The sequence below is a fragment of the Sciurus vulgaris genome, assembly GCF_902686455.1.
Source record: "Sciurus vulgaris genome assembly, chromosome: 9".
Classification (NCBI taxonomy): Eukaryota; Metazoa; Chordata; class Mammalia; order Rodentia; family Sciuridae; genus Sciurus; species Sciurus vulgaris.
In genome coordinates this window covers 139,675,750-139,698,539 of record NC_136469.1, presented here as the reverse complement: position 1 = coordinate 139,698,539, position 22,790 = coordinate 139,675,750, and the positions used below count along the sequence as shown (strand labels likewise).

The window sequence follows — 22,790 nt, the reverse complement described above, 5'->3', positions numbered from 1 at the left end:
AGGAGATGGGACTTGAGGAAAGCAGGAAGAAACTTCCAGTGTTTCCACATTTGATCTCCAATTACTTCCTTGGGATTGATTTTACTATTTTTCAATTTATTAATTAAAAACTAACAAGAGGTAAGGTTATTTAGGAACTCGAGGAAGTCACATAGCTGGTAAATGGCAAAACCAAGTTACAGATCTGAAACTGTCCACTTTTAAATCCTCTTTTCGATGATAGCCTCCCAACACTGAGACACGCAGGGTGTTGCAGGAACCACCACGCCGGAGCATGCTGCCCGTCACAGCCCGTGACCTACAACAGAAAAGCATAAGGCGACTGTGTCACCTGTGATGGCCCCTGCAGAGGCATTACCTTGTTCTCCTTCATTAATGCCTCTTCTACTTCCTGGCGACCGTACTGTCCAACGTACCACTGGTTGTGCCGGACATCCTACAGAACAGGTTCGAGGAAGAACATTTTAGGACCAAAGAGAGGGTCTAACTATGGAGTACTTCACTATGACATTATTCTTGTTCCACCAGTGCCCAGTTACAGACGACTTTGTAGTAGAAATTCAGCACTCGAATTCCTGTCCTTGAACCTGGACGTGCCCACAGATGCTTGAAGAAGGAGGACACAGAAAAAATGACTGCAGCCGGGGATTCTGAGGTTGTCAGGAGTGAGAATGTTCGCTTTGGCAGTGAGTGGAAGTCATGTTCCAAGGATGGACAGGGAGCCTTGGCTCCGCTCTCAGGGTGGATGATAAACCCTCCATCTCTCAGGCTTCGTGACTCTGCTGAAGCCGATCGAGGTGGGATGAATGTCGCTGTGGAGCCTGACTCCCCTGCCATCGTAAAGGCAGCGAGGAGGGAGACAGGTGCCGGTGGAGTGTCTGCGTGCCACCTGCATGTAGCCATGTGCTGGGACTGAGATTTGAATCCCCGAGTGGACGGTGTTTTCCTTCTGCAGCACTCCCTTATTTACACTGCTGATAAAGCGTTTTAGATTCTTTTGATTATAAATTCCCCCACAACAGGGAGAAGGAAAGAATTGGAAACACAGACCATGGACCTGCAATCCCTTCAGAGGATGCCAAGGATCACAATATTGAGTGACCCCTCGACAGGGCCCTTTTTGATGGCCCTGGGCTCTACCCCCACTATTTCCGTGAAACAGGCGTGACAGGTAGTGTTAACTTCATTAGAGGGACAGTAGAGGTTCAGGAAGTCAAAACCTGCCTCATCTTTGGCAAGATTTAAGGCCATGATGCTGGGTCTTTGGTGCCTCAGTTGGAGTCTGGCCTCCCGGCAAACCCAGTCCATGGGACGGTGAGCACGCATGAGCAGCATCGGCAGGCATGTGCTAGGCCCACCTGCCACTTCCTTTCTTGCCCCCCATCTCAGGACATGTCTGGCAGCCAGATGGCCTTGCCATTCCTAGAAAGGAGCTTCAGAGCAGGAGCAAGCCCTGGGCCCAGAGCCCCAGCTATTCCCGCCCTTTCTGTTACCCAGCTTGTCTGTTCTCTTCCATCGAGATGGGGACCCAGGGTCATCTCTTCTTTGAGGCCTCCTTTGTATTAAATGAATTCACCTCATTCACAGCCCCAGGGAGCAGAGGTGCTGGGAGGGTCCAGAAGGGACTCCAATATGCTGCTGTCAGAGAACCGTGAGGTAGGATCCCAGGATGAGGGGCCTGGAACCCCGCCTCCTGCTGCAGTGTGAGCTGTCTGCAGCCCGGGTGCTCTTGGCAGCCTGGGGGCTTGGCAGGGCTCCTTCATGGTGCGCTTCATCTGTACTGACTTATTGTTCAAGTTGGAGGATGTGCACAGTTTCTAGGCCCACGTGTCCCCAGGCGTGTCCGTGAGGGGGGCCGAGGTGTTGCTCTGAGCTACATGGGGGCAGAAGCAGTGTTCTAGACCTCTGAGTGAGTCAAGGGCAACATTTCATTTCTATGCATTTCCTTAATGTCTCTGACATTTCTACTCTCTCCTTTAACAGAAGAGAAACTCTCCGTTGAGAGACCCTGGCAGACTACGAGATCCTGCTAATTCCATGGCCTGCTTTCGCTTCTGTTGCAATGACTTCTAATAAATTGTGGTAAAATAATGTAAACATTCACCATTTAAGTGTTACTTTCAAGCCATTGTCACATCATCCATCGCCAAGGCTCTCCCACCCTCTGCAAGTGGAACTCTGCACCCATTAGACATTAACTATGCCTCTACCCCTTTTTCCTCTGAGTTTTGACTTCTCTGGGTCCCTCAGGCTAGAGGAAGCACACATTTGTCCTGCTGTGTCCCTTGTATTTCACTTAGCACACTGTTTTCAAGGTCGATTCATGTTGTAGCAAGTGTCAGAACTTCATTCCTTATGGGGGCTGAATAATTTGTGTGTGTGCGTGTGTGCGTGTGTGTGTGTGTGTGTGTGTGTGTGTGTGCAACATTCTACCTATCCATTCACCTTTCAATGTACATATAGATTCTTTACATCTTTTGGCTATTAGAACTAATTTCATTATGAACATGAGCATACACATATCTACATGACTACTTTCAGTTCTTTGAGGGGAAATACTGGGGAGTGGAATTAGTTTAAGACTACTTTCCCATGGCATGGAAAACTATTTTTTTTTTTAAAAATTGTTATTTAGAGCAGTGAGTCAAAGAGAAAACAGTCAACTTAAAGTTCATTAAGTAAATACCGTTGTTGGTAGTAAATAATTGAACTTGGGGACATCCTGTTCTAGTTTGAGCCTCTCTCCTGACCATAAGGAATCCCAGGCTCTGACAGGGTCCTGACTTCAGGTAACATCCAGTTAGAAGCCAGGATGCCCCGCTTACAGAGATGGCAGAGGGAAGGAATCCACGTATAGGAGAAGGGGCAATAGGAGAAGTATGGACCGTGGTTTCCCAGAGTCTAAAGTAAGAGGCCAAGACGACTTTCAGAATTAGGTTGGAATTAATTTGAGTATAAGGACAACAAAGGCCTTTGAGACAGCATAAGATAAGGAGGAATTGACTGGAGATGCCCCATGCGCTCTGCTTCTGCCTGCCAACCTTGGCAAGCTCTAGAACAGAACACTGAGTGATGCAGGGCTTGGGATGCAGACCAGAAGTGCACCCGCCCGTGCTGCAGTGGCCTTCTGTGATGAGTGACAGCATAGGCGAGGGAGAGGAGAACACACCGGCCGCAAAGCAAGCTCTTCCCCACACGCCTGAGTGCAGAGTGGTCCGGGAGGAGGAGATCCTATTAGTGGAGCTGGTTTTAGAGCCAGAACAGGAAAGAGACGAAAGACAAGAACACTGTTCTCCCCACGCTCTGTGTGTCTCCTCTGGGAGAGGAACCATAACCTCCAGCATATCGCCTGGCACATAGTAAGTGCTCAGGAAACGTTCACTGGACGGTTCGATGAAGCGAGTAAGTGATATTGAATATTTCATTGGAGAAAGAATTACCATATATAAATCCTAGTTAATCCCCCACAAGATTTTTCAAACTCTGAGAGTCCAAACATCTCTATTTTATGGATTAATAAACAAACAGCAACAACAAAAAAACCCGTTGAGAATCTGGAAACATAGGAGTTGAAGAAACTGATGAAAGAATAATACAACATAATACTGTTAGAAATATTGAAACCCAATAATATGTAGCCCTAAGGGAAACAAGTCAGTGCTAATCAAGCCGTCTCCTTTGGGGCACTGCCCACTACAGCTCTCTCCAGATGCTACTTACACCTGCAGAGACTAGGTGAAGAAGTCTATCTCACCTTTTCATCAGGTCTTGCAGGGAAAGGTTTTCTCCAGCGTGAGTCTTTATGAGGTGGCATGTTTCCAGGACACTGGCCCCTCTGAGCAGGGCTGGCCCGCATGCTGCCCTCACCATCTGGGAAGAGGGAAGTCACCCTTGAGTGGTTGGCATTACTGGCTCGGCCCGCCTCCCCTGCAGGAGGTGAGGACCCTCCCTCCTGCCTGTCTGCAGCCACCATCCTGGCCTGCACCCCACCACCTCTCCTCCAGGGCTGCTCCCTCTGCACTCTTCTCTGGCTTCGGCTTGCGCCTCTTCCCCTCCCTCCATAGGACACCCGGAGTAATCTTTCAAAAATGTCATTCGGACTTTGCCACGTCCCCTGTTTCAAAATCCTCCTGTGCTTCCCTTCCTCCCTGGAAGAACATCGAAACCTCTTCCTTCTGTTTCTGAGGCTCCCAAAGTCCAGTCTCTCCTGGTTGCTCCCTCCTCGCACTCCTCCCTCCATCGCCCGCTCTCTTCTGGCCATGATGAACTCTGTTCAGTTTCTTAAACCTGCCAAGCTCATTCACAACTCAGGAAATACCTTTTTTAAAAAAAAGCTTAGAATAATAACTTTTCAAATAAATAAAACCTCATTTTTTAAACTTGAAGGAATGACTGATAGGCACACTGTGGTCATTCAGACTTAGGTAGCTGGTAAGCATTTTTTTTTAGATGGAGAAAGTGAGCTTATCACTTCACGGGGAGAAGGGCAGATTTGTTGCTAATTACGAATTTGGACTTTGCAAGTGCAGGTTGGAATTGAGGTTGGCTTGCTTCTGCCGCTGACATAAGAGCATCCCAAGAGACTTTTCTGATGAGATTGGTGGTGTCACTTGCAATTGTAATTTTAAAAGTATTATCACACGTTGTTATGGTGTGGGTCTTAAATGTCCCCCCCAAAGCCCATGTGTCGAAGGCCTGGTCCCTAGGGGATGGAGCTATTGGAAGGCAGTGTACACTTGAGGCCCTGTGGCCTAAGGAGGAAGTTGGGCCATTAGGGGTGTGCCTTGAAGGGAGTGTGGGGACCCAGCCCTTCCTCGCTCTCTGCTTCCTGGCCACCAAGAGCTGAGACACCTGCTCTACCACACACACTCCCCACAATGCTCTGCCTCATCACAGGCCCATAGCGATGGGGCCAAGTGACCGTGGACTGAATCTTCTGAAGCCATGGGCCAAAGTAAACCTTTTCATTGTACAAAGTAGATTATCTGGGGTGTTTGTCACAGTCACAGAGGTCAAACTCACACGCTGCTACCACTGGGAGACGGTGGATATCCAAGCACCAATGTATGGATGCTGCGACATCATGTCTGGGTGAAAGGTTAATTCAACTGTCTAATAGACAAGTGCATTTTAAAGTAGCACACTGCAAAAAGATCATCGATAGGGTTGGAATCCCCTGGAACTTAAACTTTAAGATACTCCCCCACTTGCCAAGTTTCCATATGGCATTTTCTCTATATACTTCAGCCATTGCATGTCCTTCCAGCAAACACAAAAAAAGATAAAATTCCTTGAATTGAGATCAAAAGGATAGAGTGAGGTACAAGCAGGAATAACCAGATGTTTGTAAATGTTACTAATTTTAAGGAAGGAATAACTTTAAAAATCATAAGACTTAGAAAGGATTTAAAATATGTGAATAAAATATGTATGTAAAATACTGGACAAAAGTAACATACAATGAAAGAGAGGCGATCAATGCGAGGACAATTACAAGCATTATACTCTCAATACAGTTTAAAAATATAACCCAAATTACAGTCTGGTTAATAGATTAATTAATTAATAGATTAATTTATTAAGAACTTTGAAAGAATGGGCTACTTTCAACCCAATGATTCTTTTAGATGAAATACTAAATAAAACATCAGCACATATTTACATGCCAGTCATTGTAACATTTAGAATGTTTAGAATATATTAATTCTGCTTCTTGGCATCAAAACCCAACTTTCCCTCCAAGATGTCTGAGAAGAGCAAATTGTATTCCCGATACTTGGAAAACTCCATCTTAGTGGAACCATTGACTGTACTTTGTAATGTTGAGCCCAGGAGTGTTTGTTGTATGAATTTATGTCATTGAAATATTTGTAACGGAAAACTAATTACTTAAAGGTTAAATTAAGTTTGTCATAGTAAATTAATTTCACCTACCAATTTATGACCTTAAAAACGTGAATATAACTAAAGAAATCCCCTCCTTCTAAACTTTTATAAATAATAAAGCTTAGCTTTCAAATGATGCAGAATCCATATTCTTAAATGCTTTATTTGTATTCTTTGGGAAGAGAATACCAGCTTCAGATTTTTAAAACTCAAACATACACAATGTAATATTATTTAGCCATAAAGAAGAATAATATTATGGCATTTGCAGATAAAATGGATGGAATTTGAGAGTATCATGCTAAGTGAAATGAGCCAATCCCAAAACACCAAAGGCCAAATGTTTTCCCTGATTAGATAATGATATACAATGAAGGTGGGGGATGGAGGGTGAAAGAAGAATGGAGGAACTTTAGATTACGTAGAGGGTAATGAGAGAGAGGTGGGGGTATGAAAAATGGTGGAGTGAGACAGACATCATTACCCTATATACATGTGGGATTACACGAATGGTATGAATCTACATCTTGCACAACCATAGAAAAGAAAAGATGTACCCCATTTGTGTACAATGAATCAAATGAAGTCTGTAAAAATGAAAAAATAGTAAAATAAAAAAGTAGTTAAAATGTTAAAGGTAATCAATGCAAGAATAATTTTGGAATACACAACTTCCAAAAAAAGAGAAAAAATGGGGAATAAAGAAGAGATGAATCCAATATATTACAGAAAAAAAAAACTAAAAAAAATCAATAAAAAGTCGGGTAAATAGGCACAAAATGCTATAAATCGATCCAGAATATTCATAATCACAACAAAAACCAGATATGCAAACTAAGCATTTAAAAGTCAGCTTTGAGTTGGTGTAAAACTTCCAGTGGTGTGCTCACTGCACATGGAGTGTAATGAAAAACTTTATTTTAGGTTACCTGCAGCAGGATGCAGAGACTCACAGTGTAAATGACCACAGCCACCTTTTCAGTCTGGTTGAAGCAGTGAGAGCATTCTTGAGGATAAAACGGCCATTACTGCCATTTCCTGCCACGTACTATGTGTTTCATTCCTCACCGTGTTCAGTGAGTTTGAATTTTTCATGATATTGTGGCAACTGATTTATTATTTTTCAACCCTGCAAGCCTTGCTTGAATATTTAAAGAGTATGCTTAACAAAAAGTGTTTGGAAACAGTTATGCACTTGTAGTGTGTTCAGAGAATGAGTTCAACAACTTTGCTGCAGAATTTTCTCCGGAAGCTCTGCCTGGATCTTTGTTGAATGAATGCAACTCTGAGCTTGTATTCTACTGTGAGTGATGACTCAGTTTTGTTATAAAATCAGGGAAGCAGTTAGGCTTGGGGAACTTCTTCATTCAGCAAACACTGCATTTGCATTTTATAACCCTATGACATAGGACTCTTCTTAGAAAAGGAGGTTCACAGCAATGAAGAGATCACACAAAGTAAGTGCAAGAATAACAAAGCAGGTGGTCAATAACAGGCAAGGTTGTAAAATCATTTATCAGTAATCACTAATATTTAAATTTTTTTTTTTTTTTTTTTTTTTTTTTTTTTTTTTTTTGGTACCAGAGATGGAACCCAGGAGCACTTAACCACTGAGTCACATCCCCAGCCCTGTTTTATATCTTATTTAGAGACAAGGTCTTGATTAGTTGCTCAGGGCCTCAGTTGCTGAGGCTGACTTTGAACTCATGATCCTCCTGCCTCAGCCTCCCGAGCTGCTGGGATTATAGGTGTGTGCCACTGTGCCCAGCTTATTTTAAAATTCTTATGCCTAAGTCTATTGTAACTTATAAAACATTTTAATCAGATATTTCATTGCCGTTTACTAGAAGACTTTTTAATTTAATGTTACACTTTAATTTTATAGGACAAAAGCCCTATGTGTTTTCAAAAAGAAAAAAAATTAGTAAACAAAAATGACAAATAAAAGGGAAAACAAATCTTTCACGATTGCAATGTCAGAGAAGCATACTGACACTGTTTGGGGACACAACCAGGCTTTTCTAGACCTTCATCCAACATGTCAAATCATGCTTTTGTTTTTTGTTTGCACCCTTTTGTAGTGTGGGTAGATCATTCTCTTCCTGAAGGCTGGCTTGAACCCATTGATGAGAACAAGCGTGTTTACCTGTGACTGAACTAAACTTCCCCCAAATTCTTGTCCTCCAAGACAAGGATAGCTCTCACTGGTCTCCATCAATGTCCACCCATGATACGTGCAAGCTGAAGCTGTGCTCGGCTAAGGATTCTGAGCGCGGGGCAGGTGTGTTTTCTGCACATCTAACTTTGGCCCAGGACTGGTGACCCAGAACAGGAGTTTTCCTTGGCAGAGTGGATGTGCAGCGAGTCAGTGGAGGGTTTGCAGGGACTTAGGCACAGGTCAGCAGGAGGCTGACCCCGATTTTGGATATGAATCAGGAGCCTGGCCATGTGTGTCGACTGAAAGAGGAAACAGTGGAGGCCAAAGCGTTTCCTCTGCTCGCTCCAGACTTCTTTAAGGACTTGCTTCCTCTGAGATAAGTCGAGAACTATCTACAAGATCCCAGGATGAATGATCTACCCACAGACCTGGGATGTTTGCCGGGCTCCTGCTGGAGAAGGTCGGTCCCTTCTCTAACACTTCTGTTTCATTCTTCTATCGATCTTTTCTTTGTACCATGCATAATTTAATTTTTATTTATTTTTTCTTATTTTGGGGCTGTGGTTGGAACTCAGAGGTGCTCGACCACTGAGCCAGATCCTCAGTCCCTTTTTTTTTTTTTTTTTTTTTTTTTTTGAGACAGCTAAGTTGCCAAAGGTCTTGCTAAGTTGCTGAGGTTGGCTTTGAACTTAGGATCCTCCTGCCTCAGCCTCCCAAGCTGTTGGGATTATAGGTGTGTGCCACCAAACCTGGCATGGTTTTATTTTCCAAGCCAAGACTCCGGATTCCTAAGTCATGATTCTGCTTCTCTATCACTGCAACCCCCATTAACGATGCCCTTTCTGGACCCACTCAGTCCCCGGGTTTTCCACCCAGATGTGCCAATATATTCATATGCTCCTGATCTGACCTTTAGCACTGCTGTTCCTGACATTGGATCCCTGCGATTCCTGGGGATGAAACCCTCGTGTTAATCACAGCTTTCAGTACATTAGGGGAAATGAGTTCATCTTAGATTGGAAACACAGAAGGCCCAGATGGCGTGCAGCAGAAGTGAAAGGAGGAGACCATAGAGGAACTGGGATGTCTACTGAGGTCAGCTGGGTAGAGAGAAAGAAGGGAATACAAAAAAGAAGGCAGGATCTAAGGACACATCTGCCGCCCACTGTTCAAGCAGAGGCTCTGTGTGCACAGGAGTGTATCATATCTCTATGAGTGTGAGCTATTTGAATTTTATGGATGGGGAGGGTGAGGCTCAAAGAATGAACTTGCTCAAAGGCGACCCCATTGTAGGGAGGGAGGCAGAAGTGGACGGAGATCACTAGTGCCCCTCAGCTCTCCACTGTACCCGGGGTGCACTTCCTTCAGCATAACCCTCTTTTTGGGAGTGAAGAAAGAAAGGTAGAGGCGCATAGCAGATCTAACTTGGGAAAAATGATACTATGAGTATCAAAGTCCACTCTAATGTCATGGCCACGGTGTGCACGTGCCGCTCTGAACTAGTGCCAGGGCCCTTAGGATTTTTTTTCTTGGTATATATTTTATTTTTACAGAATGCATTTTGATTCATTGTACACAAATGGGGTATAACTTTTCGTTTTTATGGCTGTGCACGATGTAGATTCATACCATTCGTGTAATCATACGTGTACTTAGGGTGATCTTTACCATCAATCTGTAAGAGGGGTTGGTTGCATTTCCTTCCATTTTCCAGACTGTTTTATCACACCCAAAGGACTGGGAAAATTATTCATCAAAAACAACTGTTGGAGAAGATGGGGAATGGTTGGTTCGATCCATCTACCTTGGAAAATATATTTGAGGTGATTAAAGAGACACATGTTTTAAGATCCAGCAATTTCTCTTAAAAAAGAGAAATGATTCTACAATAAAGACGTCTACAACAACACTCATAACATAATGCCATAAAAGGAAAACACTGGAAACCACCTCAGTGATTATACTTAATTATGAATTAAAATTGTCGTATTAACCGAATGGAATATTATTGATTCTGAAAAAGAGCTAATCACATCTGTACACTTCAGCTCAGTGACTGTGAGGTTCACAAAAGTTAATTCATGTGCAGGAATATCACAGTGTGGTGACTTACCTGCTTGTTTTACAATCTTAAAGTGCCTTACCTCTGTCTTGCAGACTGTGGTGGCTCGGCCTGAACGAAGAGCTAGAGGAAATGACAGAACGTTAGACTTTCCTGTGGTGTTCACAATCCACCCAGGGGCACGGTCAATGGTCATGGCCGAAATCGCATTCATAAAGCACTTCTTATTTTACTGAACATGCTAGAAGATTTGTTGGTTTTCTAAAGCAACCAGGCTGGCTCTTCCCCTTCTTTCCCAAGACCAGCAAATATTAGATATGAAATACAACGACTGATCTGCAGAAGTTCTTCCCAGGTCATTGCAGTGAGCCCACATCAGACTTTTTACTTTTTAAAGTCACGAGTTTGACTTGCCTTGTCATTAGTCATAGAAATTAATATTCAGCTGGTTGGGGCTCCTATTCTATAGAAACTGCTCACCGAACAAGAGTCAGCTCTAGTGGAAAGAAGAGCACAGAAATTTCATTCCATCTTGAAATGTGAGCTGGGTGAGAAAAGGGTATGGACCATTACAAGGAGATCCGTAAAGAAAAAGGGATTCTAAGGCTATGAGACCTTCAAAATAGCAATACGCATTTCTAAACGCAGAAGAGATGCTGAAGGCTGTTGGTGGCGGCTTCCCTTAGCACCTTGCGCTAATTTTCTGGTTCGTTTTGTCTTGCGGTGCGCATCGGGGCGGAGAGCTCCAGGTGCTACGACTGTTAATTCTAATTACACGGTACACGCTCTGTTCCAAGAATCCTGCTATTGACTCAAAGCGCCTCCGGGTTAATTATCTGGAACTTGACCCTTTCCTAACACCTATGAACTATCTGGGTATGAATCTGGTTTTTGTTACCCCAGGGAAGCCCGTGGGGCCTCCCAGCTTGCTTTGTAGGTAAAAATGCCAGCAGGCCCTTAGGCTGCCACAGCGAGCTCTCCCCAGAGGTCAGACTGCCATCCAGGCTCCCCACTCTTGAAGCCAGGATCCCTTTACTAGCAGCCAATGTCCACTTCTGTTAAATGTCTGGGGAAAATAACCAGCAGTCAAATTCCTTAATTTTCCAGGATTTTAGGAAATATTGAAAGAGGAGGAATACCCTATGAGGATAGTCCGGGTCTTAAGTACAGACTTTATAAGAATAGAAGAAAAAAGCCCAAAATAACACGACTAAAACTAAGATGAAAATCATGATTCTTTCATGTAGCAAACACATGTTGAGCGCCCTCTAGATGCACAACGTGTTTGGGGACAATGACATGCAGGGACACGCGCTCTGCTCTGGTGGAGCTTGCCTCGTGCAGGGGAGACACACTTGCATCACGATCATAGCACACCTGGCCAACGCCCTGGGGCAGTGAAAGGTCACTCGCAGGAGACATTTCCCTGGATCTCAGGAGCACTTCTGGGTGAGATGCTGACCTTGAAGGGGGGAACGGAGGAGGGAGAGGGTGCTCCAGGCAGTGGGCAAGGAGGCCTAGAGGCCAGGATCCAGTGCCTCGTCTGCAAGTCCAAGAGGTAGGTCTGCAGGGATGGAAGAAGGCATGGGGCTTCTCTGTGTCAGCAGAAAGCTCTCGCAACAGTGCAGACCAGAGTTGTTTCCAGCTGAGAGCTGGAAAAGTGGGGGGACATAGGGAGACTCAGGACATGTTTTGGAGTAGGATTTTGGGAGTTGGAAACAGCTTGTTGGGAAGCGTGACAACGGGAGCAAAGCTCACCATGACAGAGGTGAGAAAGTTTTCAGGAGGACATCGGTGGCTTGCGATTGAGAGTAGAAATGAAGAGTTTAATTTCCAACCTTCCCAATTGTGATGCTTGTGAACTATCTAAGGAAAGCTGGATATGTAGGTCTGGAGCCAGGACAGGAGGTCTGGGCAGAAACTGGAGACATGGGGATGATCAACATGCACTTGACATTGGACATAGACGTCTGAGATTGTACAGGCTCTAGGGACAGAAATGAGAACCTCGAAGAAACTGAGTAATTCCAACGTTTAGAGTTAGTTTGGGAAATAATTCTAAGAAAGATAATTATGCTAAAATCAGGAGACCTTGTGCAATAAATTAGATAAGCAAATAAAAGAAGCCAAAACCTATCAAACAACTACGGTAGGTGTAAGTCTGACTGAAAAGCTCATTGTCTTTTCACCATAACGTGATATATTTTTCTCTGAGAAATTTGTGTTAAGAAAGGGTGTTCTGTTTGGTGTTGTATCACATTGGGGATTAAACAGCAAACGTCCTGGTAAGGGGGATGAGGACACAGTCCCAATACCCACAGGCTAAAATTAAGAGCCCTCCAGCAAAAAATTGGCTGGGTCTCAATGAGATAAAACAACTGCTCCCCCAGAGGCAGGCTTCTCTGCTGCTCTTACCTTCTGCCTCCCTCTCCTTTGACAGCCCAAGCACTCCTGCGGCCGCAAGCAACCACCCCAGGAGGACTTTGTGGCTCCTCACCTGGTCAGAGCAAGCGGAATCTTGCGAGTGTTCCGGTTTTGGGAAGGGTGGCATGATGCTGGCCTCATCTGGTCATAAGAAGCTGTAAAGATGTGAAGTCATCTGGTCAGATTGCATGTTGAAGGTGATGGAGTTGGAGGCCAACTAGAATGACTGTGATTCCATCTGAATAACCTCTGATTATTATTACCGGGATGTTGGTGTCGTTGGAAACTCTACAACCCTTCTAGATCCTGGGGGTGACTTTTCTCTGAGACTATAAAAATCACATTGAGCATTTACAATCTGGAACACACAATTACTTAATTTCCCAGAAATATAGAGTATTGCCTTAGAAGATATCATAGGGATTATTCTAGACCAGTTAGTTTAGACTTCTAACTTGATTCTCATTCACCCACATCACTCTGCAATTATTTACTGAACAGCTTCTATGAAATAGGTCTTCTTCCAGAATCTAGGGTTATAGTGAGAAGGCAGATATGGTTCTTACATTCCAAGGAAAGGCAACAGGAAATAGGCATGCAAACAGATCAGTACTTGCATTTCACACAGTGTGAGTGATAGAAAGTAAATTAAGTATTACTTTGGGATCCAGACTGTGGGCTAAAGCAAATTTTCTGAGAGATGAGCTCTGAACTGAGCTCTTGGTGAGAAGAAAGTTAAACCAAAGGACTGCTCTGGGTAATGAGGGGACAGGTATGCTCAACACCAGCACCAGACACCCATGTTCTTAGACCCTTCCCGCCATAGGAAAGGGAGCTTGCAGGACTCTGGTGTGGACTGGCAGTTCCCAGCTGGTTACCACCAGGGCTGTATTTCCTCAATGTTTTCCCCTTGATCATCACGTTTTGAAAAGTTCTGCCAAACATACCCACTGGAGTTATTTAGTAATTACATATGCCAGTGGTGTTGCTGCGTTTTATTTCCTTTTCGTCGTGGAGAGAGTTTAACTAGCCATCCAGAATTACCAAGGGCACAGACGACTACTGAATATGAAACCCTGTAAAAGCCTCTCCCAGCTGTGATGTAGGTGACGAAGCCAGGGAAGCATGCAGACGCTGATGACACTGTTTTCGGATGTGAGTCTGTGCTGTGTCCAAGGTTGGTCACAAACTAAACATGTTTGAACAACTGTGGTTACTTGAATTGTGATTGGAGCCACTGACTGGCCCATTAATAACACATCCAGTAAAGCCATTCTGTGTCACCAACAGCCATCCGGAGCATCTGGCCCTCTTGAGCTGCATAGTGCCACATGCACATTTTGTGTTGATGAACACTGGAGTCTGGTGTATCAACGCCTGAGTTGTGTGTTGAGATTTCCTGTGGGGAAGGACACGTTCAGTTTTAAAATCGTCCTCAAACCCCCACTGCTCCATCAGGGACCCTTGGGACTTCACAAACTCAGGTAGGCCCCTCTTTGGTTTCCTTGATACATAGAGAAGAGCAGACTTGAGACCCACTGAGGACATCCACCTTGACCCAAATCACTCGGGGAGTTGGCAGTAGGTCTGTGGAACCTGTCCTGCGTTGCTCCATGGAACCATGCTGTCTCTGGTTCTCTCTTTGGGCCATGAGCAGGTCCTTTTCCTCTGAACATATTTGATCATTCAACATGGACAGCATTTCAAACAAGGGTAGGTTCAGGCACTGCCTGCTCCGCATCCTGCCCCTTAGTGTTGTCAGACTGCATGCTTCTCTGATAATGGTACCAACGGTGCGTGTGTACGTGTGTGTGTGTGTGTGTGTGTGTGTGTGTGTAAATTAAGGCACAGGTGCATGGATGGTATTAGCAGCAGAGACACCACAATCTTTGGAGCAGGGGGACAGCAAAGCCATTGGCAAGTGTCAGGGGTGACAGTGTCACTCTTTTGGTGAGTACCTGTGGCTGATTCAACCCAGATTTACATTTCCTTGTTTAGACCAGGGGACTTTTGAGTGGACTCTGAGGTCCTGGAGCCCTCTGGATCCCTCCACCACACACACACACACACACACACGCACACACACACCCATCCTTGCATCCGGGCTTCAGAACACTGCTTCTGAATTACGACTAGCCCTAGAGATCCAGAAACTGAGCACAATATAATGGCATTCAGGCAAGAAAATTAAAGAATTCACCTTTTTCTGCTTCAAGGACCTGTATTAAATAAAATAAAATGTTCAGTGACTTTTAGTGTTAGAAAATTTAATACTTTATGTACTTTTAAAACATCTGGTTAGTAGAATTTGGGAAACAATTTTGTTAGCATAGATTTTAAAAATATAGTAGAATTTTGAAAAAATTTCATTAGTATAGAGTTTTAAAAAATCTATAATTCTCCAAAAGGCTGAACAAAACCCCAAATTTTATACTTTTTTGTATGCTATAACAGACAAGCATACCATCTGCTAATGGTACTATAAATTGCTTTGACTCTATTGGAAATCAAATTAACCATAGTTATAAAGGGTCTTAGAAATATTCTATTCCTATTGCAATAATTGCCTTAATGAGACTATTTCCAAGAAACAACCTGAACTCTGGACCAAGCTTCAGGTACAAGGTGTTCAGCATCATGACTTGTAGCTTCATATAGCTGGACAGTATCACAAGTCCGGATAAATAAGAATTGTTAATTTTGGTGTGATACCTGCTTACTGAAATATGCTGAAGGCATTTGAAGGTAGCGATGTAGAGAAGGGACTGAAATGGCACTGTGTGCTTGCCTCATGGCAAAGCTCAGGACAAAAGCTGGGCCCACGATACATTGGCATGCTAGTATGTTTTCAATGTACGTGTGTGTTTACACAAAAAATGGGTTTGAACTGATACAAAATACCAATAGAGATTGTGTTTAAGTGATGAGGCTATGAGTAATCTTTTCTTTATACTTATTCTGAATGTTTACTTTTAAAAATGGGCCGAAAATACTTGTATTACTCTTTTTAGACACAACCATTTATCTTCTCAAACATCTCCTTTTTCTTTCTTTCCTTAAAAGTGGTGGAATTCCTGACTGTCCTTTGTCATGCAAATGTCCACAGTTTTGGCCCTTCATCCCTCACCACAATGAACTCTTGAAGAAGCAAGGATCTTTACAGCAGGTATGACATTTGCTGCTTGACTACAAATAATTATGTGAAGTCTATTTCATGCATTGAGTCAGCTGGAGATGACCTCAGATGGCAGGTTGACCGAAACTTGTTTAACCTATGGGATGGGAAGGCCATTGGTGCTCCATCGAGATTTATGAACCTTTTGAAATGAAAATGTTTTTTCCCTTTAAATATGTGCATACTTTTTTGGTGGGATGAGGAAGTTATATTAACTCAGCATCAAATTATTAAAGGGGTCTGAAGTCCAAAAAAAGGTGAAATGTCCTTGGCTTACAGATGAGATCCAAAGAGTTGGTGCCATCTGCCCAGGTTCCCACAGCCACCTTGCAACTAAGCTGGCCTGCACCCAGCTGCCAGCTCACATTTGCTCCATAGATAAGAAACCTGTAGCAACAGTTTGCTCGCAAAGGCATCCTATGTCTTGTGTGAAGCCAGCCAGCGAGCAGGTCTTTTTGTTTTAAAGACCATGGTTCCCCTACGGTTCTGGAAGGAGAACATGCTGTTCATTAGGAGAGAAAATCAAAGCAAATCAATGGCCAAGTGCAAAGGGCCACGAATCCATTCTAACCAGTGGTTTGGAAGTCCCCCCGGGAGGCCTCCCCAGGACTTTGAACCTGGCAGTTCACAGTGCTCACTCCGAGGCCGCAGGAGTGCTTGGGCTGTCAAAGGAGAGGGAGGCAGAAGGTAAGAGCAGCAGAGAAGCCTGCCTCTGGGGGAGCAGTTGTTTTATCTCATTGAGACCCAGCCAATTTTTTGCTGGAGGGCTCTGAATTTTAAAATCAATGCAGTTAGGAAAGTGCACTATCTCTTGTTTTTCTACTTTAACTTTGTTTGTTGTTAGAAAATAGGCATTTTCAAGTGAGATAGAAATATCACCTCCTGCTGTCCATCTTTCTTCCCTCTTGCCCCTCGTTTCTCTCCCTTTCTTCCTTCTTTCTCTCCCTCCCTCCTTTTTCTTTTCTTTTCTTTTCTTTTCTTTTCTTTTCTTTTCTTTTCTTTTCTTTTCTTTTCTTTTCTTTTCTTTCCTTTTCTTTTCGCTCAGGCTGTCCCTGTAATTTTTAAGGCAGAGAGTCAGGACTCTGGACTTGGAGATTTTAGGGACTGGTCTATCTTCTGCCAACTGGGGAAAGTGGCGATTTGCCACCCCTCTGTCTTCATTTGTTCTCTCAGGGCTTCGAAAGGATGAAATGAGACTATGCGTCTCTACTCACTTTGAAAACTACAGAGTGCCATGTGAATTTGAGTCAGCACATCATTTCTGCTGAAATATATTTTACTTTACAAGACATAATTAAGCAATCACTCAATGTGCACACAGCGTGACATTTACCTTCTGGATGGGCTTTTGCAATGGAGAAATGACCTTGAGTCTCAGTCTAGACAAACAATGCAGGAGCATGTTGGCAAAACTTAAGTAAGAATGAGTATTTCTATTAGACCTTGTTCTTCAGAGGATACCAGCTTCCAGAAGCTGGCCGGAATTGCAAAGAAAGTCAGCAGCCCTGCATGCTCTCTCCTGCCTCCCCATTTCCTTCTTGCTTGCTTATGACCGGGGGCCGCTTGCCCTTTCAGACTGACCTTTGTGTTACAGACTTGAAGTCATCTTGAGTAGCTGCCAACCTCTACTTGAGGCACAGAAACCCCAACTAAAGGGAGAATCCTGGGTTCGGGCACCTTAGATGTGTAAGCAAGAGCACCGTCACCTGCTCGCTCCTTCTAGGACTTTAGGGACTAAAGGTATTACTAAATATCTTGTTTGAGTGACAAACTAGACATGTGACTCCTGATGTTAGCATTCTCATAAAGCCAACAAATACAAAGAAAATCAGGAAAGAAATGGACCTCTATGATCTAGATGGAGGTGAAGGGCAAATACTGACAAGAACCGAGCCCCTGGGGAGTCCAGGGCGAGCCAGGTGAGGCCGTTCGTGCTGGTGGACGAAGCTTTTCATCAGTCACAGGTCCACCACCTTCTTAAGGAATGTCCTCTTTGGGGAGGTGAGGACATGGCAGCTTTGAAGGGTTCTGCGATAGTGCCATCCTGCCTGATGTCCTTGCTACTTGTTGAGCCTCTACCAGTCACTTGGCCATCGTGTATTTACTTTGGCTTTATCACAACTTTGTAAAGAAGTGTGCCCCTCTCTATTTAATGGCCCTGGTGAGTGGGGCACTTGCCAAAGTTCGCAAACACTACTAGGGGTAGAACAGGGTCCAAATCCAGATCTGTGTGGCTCTGAGTCTCATCTTCCTTCTACTTTGCAGTCCTGCTTTCCTGTGAGGAATGAACAGCATAGAGCAACAGGGCTTCCAGCATTTCATTTCTGTAACGGTGGAGACTGGAAGCAGGAGGGGGGCCTTGTGTCCTCCCGCTGGGAAGTGGGCTTGCTCCTCGCTGTGTCTATCAACACCGAATGACCGTGGGGCAGAGAGGGCCTTGGTCTACCCTCTGGATCAGAACCTGCTTAATTTTAGGTTTCCCATCTTTAAAAGAGGGAGGATCATTCATCCTGAGCATGGCTGCAGCAAGAACAAAGTGTGATGGAGTACCCGAAGCAGAGAGAATCTCGCTCATTGTGGACACTGAATGCACACAAATTCCCTTTTTGTTTCCCAAGACAAAATTGCTACTTACCCCACTTAAGTCCTGTAAGTTTATCTGTCTGTATGAAAAAGAAACATGGTGTTAATAAAATCCAATTCATGATCACCAAGATAAAGTCATCCGGAGCCCTTATAAAACTTTGATTACATCTTCATTGCCAAATTAACAGCCCATAGTCCAGTGTGATATTTATCACTCTTCTATAAATCTAAAGCAGGTTATTTTTTCTCATAATTTTCTAAGGAAAATAAAAGCCAGTATAAAAGATGGTGACTGCAAGGACAGGAATACACTTGCTTCTCATTTTAGGAGAATTTAAATGACATCGTCATTTCTTCTGACATTTGATTACCATGTCAAATTTCATACAGTCAGACCTATTATTAACTAGATTTTAAAGCTCTCAGGTTTTTCCTCTGAGAAAATGTAAAGGGTTTAAATATGAAGCTGTCAGGTACAGAGGCAGCCCAGGAAGGCACTGTAAAAGAAAGATTTCTGACAATGAAAAGGGGCCTGAGACAGGAATAGAGTCATGAGAAGGAGGAAAGGAAAGGAAAAGAATCCAACACGGAATTCAACCCTAGGGACAGTGGCTGAGTCTCAGCATCATCTCCCAGATGTTCATTATACCAAGTCAACTTCTTCAAACCTCAAAATGCCACCATGGAGTTAATTCTGCCCTGCCAACCTCATCGGAGCAGTGGATCCCAAGATCCTGAGTCTCTCAGATGGCTCCAGAGCACATGGCACCCAGATACTTTCCTGGTCTCAAATCTCTAAGCTAGGGTGACTGTCCTTGGGTTCCACAGCTTTTAACATCCTCTCTCAACCCATGTGAGACAGATAGCACCTCTGCACCTCCCTTGCCTTTTAATTGGAAGGTAAGAAGATAAAGATACAGTCAGAGGCAACCAAGTAGGACAAACACCCATACTACTAATTAATTTGCAGTGAATTGAGGCTAATCTCAGTGTTTTTAATGTTTAAGAGACTCTGGCATAGTAGGGATGCTGATGGATTGACTGTGGCTTCAATTTAAAATGTATCATCGATTTTAGACTTGCAATTTTAACTTACGATAGTCAAGACACGTTTGACTCCCATTTGACAAGCATATAAATCAACTCCATTTATAAAGCATTTAAGCTGTGCAAGAGAGATTGAATTTTTCTACATTTATCTATCTATGTACATTTACTTTATTAGATTTACAAAAATTGTTAAAGTTTTGGTTGCTAGAATTTAAAACTACCTTGCCAGCATTAGAAGTACTTAAAAATCAGGTACGCTCCATTTATAAAGACATTTCAAATATTTAAGTAGACTTAACTGAGTTTGTAAGTACTTCTTACTGTCTAAGATAACTTAACCTATCTTGCTTGAGTTAGTTCACATTTGCAGAACAAGCAGAGTGATTGTGTTTCTCTTCAGATAAAATGACTCAATTTATAAATAGAGCAATACATTTTACAGATTGAAATTTGAGGCTTCAGGAAAGGTAGGATTTGGAACGTGTCACTTTAACAAACTGAATTTTAAGACAACGTGGGGACTGTAGGCTGCCTTCTTTGCATAGCAGGGTGAGACCCTCTGGCCTCTGTCCATTCGATCCTTCCCAGGACCACGTGGCCTCAGAGGGAGCATCTCTGACCATGGAGATGTCCATGGAGATGGCCAAGGACACATGGCCATTAACTCCATGGAAAAAGAGTTCTCACATTATTTCTTGTGCATAATATGTGCTTGGTATAAGTTTAAGGATGTTACCGTTTACTACAAGTGTGGACCTTCCTGAACATCTCTTAGTTTAGAATGAATTGGATTTGAATCCTTTCTTTGCCATCTGTGGGCTCTGTCACCCCTGATAAGTTCAGTTCCCTCTCTGAAGTTTAGTGTTCCCATCTATAAAATGGACAAATCCAGACAGTCATGGGATAGTGGGGCTAATACAGACAGAAGACTCAGCGCTGGGCCTGGTGAGCAGGTAGGATGAAGAAATGTGGGTACTCCCGATACTACTTAATGATTTTATCTGGGGCCTGGGCCTTGGATTCAGAGTTGTAAGGTGCCTCTCTTTTTAGCTCCCGTTCAGAGTACTTCCAGGAGAGCTCCTCAACCTGGCTGCAGCATTTCCTAAGCATTCATCTAACATTCGTGTCTCATCTCTTATAATAGACATTTCCTCAGGGTCAAAGTTTTAGTGTGGAACTGTGCTGTGATTATTTATGGCTGTAAGTCTTTGTTTTAATTAAATGTACTTAAGTGAAGAAAAAATGAACTGGGCAAAGAAATATCAAACATAGAGATATCGTAACAATAGCAATCATGGTGCAGAAATGGTTGAGAACTTCCCCCCCACCCCGTTCTCCAAACTTCAAAGGTTAGTTGCCAATGAATGATCTAAATGACATTTCCCTGAACTGAAGTGCTTCCATTCATTCAGCAATTGTTTTGTGAAGCCAAGACTTAGCTTCAAAAAAGAGAATGGCAGAGCCGATGGAGACTGACAGGGGCTGAAAGACAATAGCTGGAATCACGGCCGCCATTCAGGGCCGCGTGGCCATCATGGGCTGCAGCTGCCACAGCCCGAGCTGCCTGCAGTCCCTGCAGCTGATGGCCAGCTGTACATCACGGTCCCGCCTGGGGTTGACACATCCCCAGTGCTTTATAGAGCAGCTGCTGGGAAGGGGAGGGGCGCATTTTCCCAGCCTCACAGTTGTTTACATGTGACCTGGGTCACACTCAAGCTGTCCGACCACCCATGTGGACCTGCTGGAGAGCAATGGAAGGCGCAGCTCTCCTCCTGACGCAGATGTGCCTCTGCCTGTGCTCTCCTGGCTTGGCATGCCTCTGCTCCCTCAGGAGCCACCTGCCTCCCTGGGCTCTGACTGAGTTATCCCACCTCTCTGACGCTTGGTGACATGAGGGGCCCACGGGAATTAAGATTTACTGAGCACCTTGGGACCATCCACTGCCCTTCTAAGCCTTGGGGTGCCGTACTTTACAGGAAGAGGGAACAAGACAAAATGCCATTCCTCCTTGGAGGTGTCTGTAGCAAAGAGGTCCAGCCCAGGTCTCCCATGATCCAATGAATGTGAACTGCACCTACAGGGCCCAGAGACACCAAGCACCAACTCACACCCCTTCAATGGCAGCATTATGGACTGGAGTGACTGTAGGGGGACACTTCAGTGGTGGAGGGAGCCTGCTGTCAGGCACTGGAAACTTGGGCATAGACAAGGCTCAGGGGCTCAAAGGTCTTGTGGGGGTACATTCCTAGCACCTAGTTCCCTCTGGTTCCTAGCCCTGCTGCACATGGAAAATGCTCAGAACCTGCCAGACAGCAACTCAAACAGATACTGGGGTAGTACATTATTTAAATATTATTATTATTATTATATTGCAGTGTTAGGGATCGAACCTGGGGCCTCACACATGGGAGGCAAGTGCTGTTCCACTGAGCTACGGCCCCAGCTCTGAACAGTGCCTGCTAAAAAGCTTTCTCATTATTTTAGTGCAAAGTCATGGTGAGAAATCCTGCACTAGAATTTCTAGCCTGTTTGTAGGATCAAAGGATTTCTGGCTCCTAAATCTGCTGTGTACAGATGGGGATGCTAGGTCACTATTTTTCTTTCCTATGATGTGACAGATATTATCCTAGGCACTTTATAGAAATCCATACCTCCTCCTCACAACCCCATTACACAGAGTTGGTTATTTTCTTAAGGACAGCAGGACTTAGAGGTCTTAAGGAGCTTTCTGGAATCACCCAGCCAGAAGCGGCTCAGATGAAATCCAAACCCAGTTCTTCTGGGACCCAAGATCTTGTTCTTTCCAGTACAAAGAAGCAGAAAAAAGATCAAAGCCTCTTCTTCACATCCAATAACCTCATCACCTGTGGGATTTTATCAGTCCCATTTTCTGTCTCCTTATTTCTCTCTGTTCCAACCAGTTCTTAACATTTTGACCAAGGGTTTCTGGATGGTACATTTTATTTCCAATTCTTTGACACCATGCATAGGTCTAAGGGTCTGCTATTGCCGCTGCCTCTCTGTCTTTCACTCTGAAAGTGAAAATCCAAATGGAGCAACTTTGCCGACTCCTGCTCTGGTTAGGTGCCTTTGGAAGCTGCAGGAGGAGATGTATGTTTGTCAAACACCCACAATGGTGTGTCAGTCACCTCCAGGAAGTGTGGATACCCAAATGAGCTAGTCTTTCCCTTTGGAGTGGAGCGGGAAGATAGAATCTCAGGGCATTTAAGGGGTGAGGAGGGCACGCACGCATAGAAAGGGCTCAAAGTTGGGCTGGGGAGATAGCTCAGTGGGTAGAGTGCTTGCCTCTCAGGACAAGGCCCTGGGCTCAATCCCCAGCACCGTGGAAAAAAAAAAAGGGCTCAAGGTCATAAGCATGCAGTAAAGAAAATCCTTGGCCTCAAAAACATTCTATTCCACATTTTTCAGGGTGTCCTGAGGCAGGGTCT

The 22,790-nt window shown here is 44.1% G+C and overlaps 1 protein-coding gene and 1 long non-coding RNA gene across 2 annotated transcripts in view; one reads left to right on the top strand and one right to left on the bottom strand.

Annotated features, from left to right (window-relative positions):
- The window catches only part of CLNK (cytokine dependent hematopoietic cell linker), a 158,471-nt gene that overhangs the window by 9,507 nt on the left and 126,174 nt on the right, over positions 1–22,790 (bottom strand). Inside the window, exons 12-15 of the mRNA XM_079153986.1 lie at positions 18,115–18,368; positions 12,604–12,685; positions 3,755–4,148; positions 359–436 (exon numbers count right to left, since the gene is read on the bottom strand). Of these exons, the coding sequence (XP_079010112.1) occupies positions 359–436; positions 3,755–4,148; positions 12,604–12,685; positions 18,115–18,368 (808 nt within the window). The remainder of the gene's footprint in view (positions 1–358; positions 437–3,754; positions 4,149–12,603; positions 12,686–18,114; positions 18,369–22,790) is intronic.
- LOC306670108 lies at positions 13,155–18,112 on the top strand. Its single transcript, XR_013766320.1, has 3 exons — positions 13,155–14,014; positions 15,594–15,696; positions 16,879–18,112. It is a non-coding gene; the product is annotated as an uncharacterized lncRNA (long non-coding RNA).